At 43.6% G+C, this 8,674-nt stretch overlaps 1 protein-coding gene across 6 annotated transcripts in view; it reads right to left on the reverse strand.

The window, feature by feature from the left end:
• Positions 1-8,412, reverse strand: part of fli1 (Fli-1 proto-oncogene, ETS transcription factor) — a 62,581-nt gene extending 54,169 nt beyond the window's left edge. Inside the window, exons 1-2 of one of the 6 annotated variants that reach the window (XM_063205509.1) lie at positions 8,264-8,412; positions 5,168-5,279 (exon numbers count right to left, since the gene is read on the reverse strand). In XM_063205509.1, coding sequence (XP_063061579.1) covers positions 5,168-5,239 — 72 coding nt within the window. In that variant the 5' untranslated portion in view covers positions 5,240-5,279; positions 8,264-8,412. The other 5 variants (XM_063205510.1, XM_063205514.1, XM_063205511.1 and 2 more) reach the window with 5 other exon arrangements.
• Positions 8,413-8,674: the final 262 nt, after the last annotated feature.

Consider the following 8,674-nt stretch of genomic DNA (forward strand, 5'->3'; position numbering starts at 1 on the left):
CCTTCTTTGCAGGCTCGCAGACGTCGCCTCGGATCAAAATACAGTCCCTCACATCTCCGGCGAATATCTTATTTGGGTTAATGTGGGTGGGCTCGGCGTGATCGTCTGCGTTTTGACCCGTAAGTGGTGAACAGATCCCGGGCGCGGTGCCACCACTATTGCGCAGACACATCTCCGTGCCCACGCTACATAACTTAACAAACCCACGCATATATCTACATCACCTCAGCCACAACGCATATGATTCTCCTACATTCCATATATGCTACTCCATGTCACTGAGGGCAACTTAATGGTATATGTTGGGCGGTGAAGAACGTACATCCATGTCTCCAGCAAAATTGCATTTTCCCCACTTAATCCCAGACGTGCGTCTACCGTCAGACAGTGCGCTTGGTCCCAAACTCAAGAGGTAGTTCTCGTCTAACGGTCCGGCATCTCTTCGCGGCTTTTCAAACTTTCATCGGAGTTTCGTCGTTAAGGAAAAGGAAACAAGGAAGAAAGAGGAAAAAAGAAGGAAATTCGGCGGTAGCGCTAGAAGCAAACGTAGACTCGACTGGCGAGAGGGCTGCGCCGCTAGCCCGACAGAGCACCGCGTAGAGTCTGGAGGCGCAAGTCCCGAAAAAGAAAGCCCCCACAAAAATCGAACACCCCGTCCTCCACCCTTACCTTAATAGTTCCGTCCATTTTGCGCAATTTTCAGTGGACCCCAACAATATTCCAAACATGACACGGTCCTGAATTAATCCCAGCCCCCGGTATGTCGCGGACAGAAAGAGACAGTTAACCGGATGGTTTTTTTCCTCTAAATTTGGGAAGTGAAGTCACTGCTCTTGAGAAGGAAGCAATGTGTGTCACTGCAAGCCCTGCCTTCATTACGGCACCAAAAAGCAGGATACTTGTCCCAAGGAGATAAGCGGCGAAAACAATGGACTTGCTTTCCTCTTTAGATGTTTTTACTTGGAACTATTCACTGGATGCTTGCCATTCCCCTTGCATTTTGAACACTCGCTTGTTTGTTTTGAGTCAGCCATCAGGAATTCCCGTTCCTGTGGTCTCATGTTTAATTACCAGTTCAATTTCGTACAGTTTCGCGGAAACACTTCCACGATTCAATCAAAGATATCTGAGAGTATATGAAATGTAACTACTGAGCATCATTTACTTCTCAGTCCGTTAGTATACAGAGCTTCGGTGCCTTTCCAATTTAACTTAAATTACACGACCAAACGCTTGAAAATGTGTAGCCCGTCTCGTCCACAGGCATCAGTTTCCCCGACAACCGGAGGGTTAGATAGAGATATAACTTCCAAGGTCGACAGATGTCTACATTGACTTTGTAGATTAAAGACCTGTAAATCAAAGAGGAGAAATACAAATACAAGGTACCTGTGGCGGAGACCCTGGCGATCTAGCCTTTATAGAGGACGTCCAATGCGCTGCAGTTCCCCTGAAATGCCGTTAATAAAAACCAAACCCGCGGCGCCCCAGACACAGTACTGGAGGAATCTGCGCTACACGTGCGCGTCTGCTATTAAGCACGGGGGTGAAATATGATGGATTGTAGTCTTCCAAGATTTATGTTCTTGGTTTGTATGGGAAAACGGCACTCATACAGAAAAAATATAGGCCTATAGGCTGCACATGCACATCTTATATTACACTTTTGAAGGCAACTGCAACCACCTCTCAACAAAATGTAATTATTCATTTGATAATAATGATCAGTTTCTTTACTTCAACAGACGTTTTCTTAACTGGTGTCTGTATCCTTGTTATGGGTCCTACTTCTGTTACTATTAGTGGTAGGCAGAAATGCAATATGTCGTGGAGGCGATACAGAAAGAAATTCTTAACTCCATAGAAAAACTTTCTGGCTCACTATACTACTAGCAGCAATGCTTATGTATCCACAAACCCCACCCCCACGACTTTTCTCTCTAGCTTCTCAAATAGCCCTCATCAATTCAGGCACATTATTTCAGCGCAGATGCTAGACATGGAGCCAGCCCGGAACGTGACCAGACCCCCAGACCAAGAGGGCCGTGCCTCGGGGATTGCGACTGCAACTTCGGCGAAACAGAGCTTGCGCCGCCGCGACTGACAGACGGCCCGGCCTGTCTGCTCACGACTTGGGGGTCTTGCAGAGGGAGAGGCCCCCTCGAGACCACCACATCTGGATCCTGCTAGGGGTCAAGGCTTCTCCTGCCTGAGGCCAGCGCAGCGCAGCGTAATTAAGGGAGACACCTTGTTTAACCATTTAGACCCAAGTCTCCTTTTCTCTCTGCAGACTATACATTCCTCTTTTAAAAATATCTTATGTAGGCTATCAGGGCTTCCTTGTCCATGCAACTATTGTATGATAGTTTCCCCACTGAATTCTGGCGCGCATTTCGTTTCTTTGTGCTAAGTATTCCATAAACAACATTGTGCGTAATCTGGGTACATTGTGCACAATTTTGACAGGCTGCCTAATCATGTTTTCTGCATCCAACATCCTACCTTAGCCATATAACAGTAGTGGAGGAGTGCTTGAGAAAGAATGATAGCATTTTTTGTGGAGGGGAGGTCTTAACGGTTGAAACATGTGTTCGCCTAGAGGGCGAACCGTGAGTGCGCCATTGTTTTAATTAAAACGACATTATCTCGGACCAAATGGCGCGACGGGTTCAATATTGAAAAAAGAGGTCCGGCGATGAAAGGGTTAGGAATGACCGATGACCTCATGGCGTGTCGCATCTTTATATTTCAGTGCAAAACGCTTCAAAGTAGCCCTGCTTGAGCACGTCAGTGGCAGTAGCCTACCTCTGCCCGCTGTGGCAGATGTTGATCTTGATTTCAATAGCATATGACAGGCATGGTTATCCAAGCCATAAAATTTCGCGCGCTTCTCTCCCCGACAAAACACTGACAAGACCTGTGTGCTTTTTTTGAACGCAACCAATGTTTTGATGGGCCATGGCCCCTTGTGTTTATGTGGTTTGACAACCAGACACCCAAAAATCAACCATAATCAGCTTCACGAACAGCAGAGCAAGAGATGCTCTCCCTCTGAACCATATTAATTATATGCTGCTGATCTGGCAATCTTCTGACATAGACGTCTAAGGTGAACTGTAGACAACCTCACAAAGAGGAGACGCACAGACATGGTCTCAGATACAAGGACATATCCACAGATGTAGGCCTATTTTAGTTTTATCCGCAGTCTAAACTATCTAGATAAGGCAATGATAGTGATACTATGTGCAGAGGGAATTCTTTGTTTATTTATTTGTTTATAATTAAAAAAAATAGCCTGTGTACCAGGTGGTACGTAGCTTCTAATTCGTATGCACCAGCAGGTACTGATGAATGCTCTGGTAACAAACATTTTGGAAGGCCAATAAACAGAGGCACGTTGGTTTATACTGTGAGCCACAGAACATCTGGCTCGACGTTGGAATTTGACAGCCAGACATTTCTTCCAACCACGACCTGTGGGAAGCCGGTAGCCCCACACTATTGGAAACGGAGTGAAGTGGGTGGAATCCGCTGGGGTTGGGCTGGGTTTTCAAATGGTTACTCTTCGTCACCCACAAGAACTCGCGACAAGACCAACAAAGGCCTCTTGACAGACTTCATATTTACAGCAAAGGCCCATATAAATATTGCCAATTATTATTAGGCTATGATCACTATTATTATTATTATTGTTTAATAATGATAATAATAATAATAATAATAATAATAATAATAATAATAATAATCGTATTATTACAATATAGTAACTTTTCTATAACAACCATTTCAAATTGTGTTAACCATATAGCAAAACGAAGTGGTGACAACTGAAAGCACTATAATGAGATCCAAATAAATTAAAACGTTTTGTGACAAACGTTTTCAGACATATTATTTTAACCACGACGCAGCAGCGATATGGATCACGCCTCTCAGATTGTTCATTAGACTCGAGCGCTCTAGTAAGCCCCTTCCCCTCTCATGGGCACAGACAGAGCCAAAGTAAAAATACCGAAGGCAAAAACGGAGACTGCTGCACACAAGTCCAAACTGTCTGGCCCCTTGCTCGAGGCCATAATTAATTTGAGATTTATTTTTATTGGAGAGCTCGAGTCTCGCCTGGCCTTAACCAAACAAAACCACAGCGAGACCGTGGATTCGCTTGAATGAAGCAGAATATTTCTCTAAAACTGGACTTGAGGCGTGCTTGGTCACATTCTGACCAATATCCCTCTCCCTCTTCATACAACACAAAGAAGAAAAAGGATTAAGTTGGTTTTCACATAGTCTACATAAACTTATTTGTTTTCTAGCTATTTGTGGTATGCTACAATGTCTAAATGCTGCGAGGTGAAATATATTTTCATTAATTCAGCATATAATCTTGTATAAATACTAAGTTTCAATGCAAAATAAATAGCGAGGAAAATTTGTTCTATTTTGTTTACCTCTTCAAGCGTGCTGACTGAAGTCAGTCTGCTGGCTTTTCAGAGGGTGGTTAAAGATGATTTCAATAAAATATGGCTTCTAAAACTTTCCTTTGCAGCTCAGTGTCCCCCCCGAAACAAATGAGACACTGTTCATGCTTTTCAAACGCTGTGCCCAAGCTGAAACTCAGTCTTTCTGCAGAGCAACACAAACGATATGACTGCATGAAAAGAACCCTTATGCAGAGGGCAATACGTTTCCAAAACATAACAAGTCGCCGCTGGAAAATATGTTGATTGTAAAGATATAATGAATGACTTTGCCAGGCACAATAGTTCATTTTCATTGCGCACTCCACAGGCACGCAAGTAGGTTAGCCTAGAAGGAGCATGATATGGGATATTGCATGTCAGAGTTGTCTGAAACATAAATAGACCATTTGACTCTGGTCTGTCCGCTAGGTGAGCCTCAGCATACCTGATTTAAGGAGAATTATAGAAGAAATCAACCAACTAGTGTACTTACAGTGGGGATTCAATAGTGGTAATGATGAATAGGCCTAGTTGGGTCAAAAGTAGGCCAAATGTAACTTTCTTACCCTGTGAATTTTCATTGTACAAAGCTATGTAGGCCCCTGCAAATATTAAAATAGGCTAACAATAGCCATAATATTTCACATAGCCTAATGTAACACCGTGGATTGCATTTCAAGTCTCGATTTCTTTTGAAACATTACCTTATTGTAGTGGCGATGCTGTCTTACCTTGACGTAAGACGAGGTATCAGGGACAGTCTGAAACATGGTCATTGGGGCGAAGGCCGGAAGTGGGAAGTGCTGATTAAACGGCCTGCAGGGGAAAAAAATGAAATTAAAATAGTGTCACTGTCCTATAAATATTGTTCTAAAATGTCATGCAGCACAGCAAATAGGCTAAGGGAATGTAAAGAAGCGGTACAATGCTATCAGGGGCCTTTGGGAACATGTTGGACACTCAAAACACATTTACCAGTCAAAAGCTGGGATCATGATTTCATATATAGAGATTTGCCGTCCATATTGCAAACCTTCAGGAGATGAACCGTCCCTTGCTACCCCTCGTTCAAAACAGTATCATTTCACACACACACACACACACACACACACACACACACACACACACACACACACACACACACACACACACACACACACACACACACACACACACACACACACACACACACACACACACACACACACCACTAAGGCAGTTCCACCATTGGTGGAGATTATTGTAGGTTGCTACTGTTACACTTGGTAGGGAAGAAGTGCGAGCTATTTTTTTTTTCAATCGCTGGATTAGGTTATGAGCTGAGGTTGACTGATATGAAATAATGTGAAATAAAATTCTGGTATGGATATGGATGGCCTATATATGCATAACCATCCATTCATCCATCATTCATTCATGCTTTCATTCATTCATTGATGGGCGTAGTCAATTGGACGTCTGGCTTTCTTGGCAATTTCCTGTACCCTCGGCATATTTTTGTGATTGCTGCTGGTGCACAATGCACGTTTCCCCTTCATAACGTTGACCAACACAAAACGGGCATTCCCTGACAATATTCTTTCCTCTTCCTGCCTTAATAGCAAACAGTTGAACTCGCAACCGCAACTGTCTGCATATCCACTGTCAAACGCAGCAATAAGAACGCACCAGGAACACCTTGCGTTCCATTCTGCGCCACACCACTTCCATCAAAATAGGACTTCAGGGTCAACTTTGGTTCACAGACTGTTGATGTTGGTCACAGTATTGAAAATAGAAACACAAAGCACACAGAAGGCTGTATTCACCTCTGCTGGCAATTTAATAGACTTCCCCCCTCAGTTCCTTAATTCAAGAAGAATGAAAGAAAACACAGAAATGAACTAGAGACACTACCGTGGTGTGTGTTAGTGGCTAATACGACAATCAAATATTTTATTTCGATCATTACAATGTTATTACAGTCTTGACAAAAGTGACAATAACTGCATCCTTTCATTATTTCTTCATATAGGCAACGTCACGCATGAAATAGTAGGCCTATTGTGTAGCCTACATTTCTCTGCAATTTCTCAACACAACTAGAGTAAATGTGGTAGTGTAGAAGGCCTACTAGATTCAGCAGCCGGTTCTGTTAGTCCTCAGGGTAGGCACATATTGAAGCACTTTTCGCTTTAATAAGCGCAGCTTACAAAGTTTGAGGTGAAAGGGCACCACGGGGACGGTGTCTTTAGCCCTTCCTTCGCTTTGCAATTATGAGCAGGCTGGCACTAGCAGTATTTAACATTCCGTGCAAGACCAGGGAAACGAAAATAACATATCTCTTGACAAAACATAACGAAATGAATCGTGTACACGAAGGGACGTTTTATTTGCCGCTGTGGCCACACGTCACCACAGCTACCCACCACACTGGTTGCACGGTGCTGAGCGTAGGCAAGTTGTTGCTAAATAGACTGAGCGTTGTGGTACTGATTCGTCAGCTTTGCAGAGATGCTGCAGCAGGGCGTTAGTAATTTTTTTTTTTTCTAAGTTCTTGTCTTGTACTTGTATTGGTGATACAATGGGATGAGGGGAAAAAGCAGACTGGCTTCAGCACAATGGATGGCAAATGTAATTCAAAGCAATACAATGTAGTGTAAAGTATCCATATAGCCTATGTGCCACCCTTTGTAATTGGTTAACGCCAAAATGACAGGATTTGACCATCTGAAAACATAAACTGCGGCTACTTTACGCAAAGTTGAAAATTCAGTCAACAATTGTGGTTCAGACAGCACACCACCTCCCACGAGTCCAAACAAACAACTCTCCTCAGGCTACTCCCACCAAACACAACAATATCAATGTGAACCTTCACTTAGGCTTGTTCTGTACAAGTGTAAGGGAAAATGTCTGGGCTAAGAGGTTAAACCGTATTTTAACTTAATTCTGGCCGAACATGGTTAAGAGTAAACACATGTTTACATTTCCCATTTCATTCATCCAACCTACCCACCCATTCCTCCCACCCCCAATTGAAAAAGAAGTCTTGGCACTGCTACAAATCTAATTGCAAAAGCGAAGCCTCTGCATTTCTGCCATCCAACCTGTAACATAAATAAACGCTCCTGGAGACTTATAAGGTACATAATACATATATAGCTGCAGAGAGGGGCAGAATGGGCTCCTGCAGGCATAGGCTGGGTTCGCCTCATAAACTTTTCCAAATGCATCCAATTTCTAAACGGTAAAAGAGCATAGAATTCCGCAGCTGTAGCCAATTAGGCGGCTCGAGGCTCGGGAGGACTGTTAAATAACTGCGCCGACTTTCCTCCGAGACAGACCGTGGGCCGTGAGCCTCTAGTGTTACATTTTAAGCATCCTACCAACTCACGACAGAGTCCTGCTATCCATCATGCACGGGACCGAGGCGATTATTTCGAATAAATAGCATACATTAGCCTATGCCGTGGCATTGCCTCCCAGATAGGCCTACAGCTAATGCGGGAACTCCAAAAACGCATGTCCACTATTATTTTTTCCCCCGCAAAAACGATATAATCTGGGACTACATTTTAGTTTTGGAGTTGCACTTTCCCCTACTGACACATTGCACCACCGGCAAGTACCGTGTTCAGTCCAAAAGACAAGCACGAGCATTTGTGGCAGGGCGGATACACGCTTTTATCTTTTACTAAAACGCGTGCAAAAGCGCAATGCAAAACAAGCCTTTCCAAAACAATACAACGCACAACACAAACATGGCACTTAAGAAGCTAGCGTTTAGACACCGGTAAGCACTTTTTAATGTAACTCACCTGCCCCTACTTTTCACTCGAGTCGTTCGCCTCAAATTAACTTCCAAATTTCAGAATTAGTCCGGTTTACAAAAGTAGTTAGCATGGATGACAGTTGGTTATTTTCAGAAGCCGTATGGAGAGGGATGTATGAATGGGAATGCTTCAACGATGAGAGAGCCACCGGTCCGTAGCCAATGAGGAGCGAGGGACAAGCCTCCCCGCATCCAGTGTAAAGAGGCAGGCCAGGCAGCAAGTCCATTGAACCATGAAATAAGGGAAATCTAACATAAATGGTAACAGCACCATAAAAAAATAAAAACGGGAGGCCCCCCTTGTTTCCCATGGAAAGGCAACTCGCGGTCTAGTCTTACTGTCAAGATGCCTACAGTGAAGGTCATAACATTGAGATGGGTTTAAAATAAGATTAAA

The sequence above is a fragment of the Engraulis encrasicolus genome, chromosome 8 (assembly GCF_034702125.1).
Source record: "Engraulis encrasicolus isolate BLACKSEA-1 chromosome 8, IST_EnEncr_1.0, whole genome shotgun sequence".
Taxonomy (NCBI): Eukaryota; Metazoa; Chordata; class Actinopteri; order Clupeiformes; family Engraulidae; genus Engraulis; species Engraulis encrasicolus.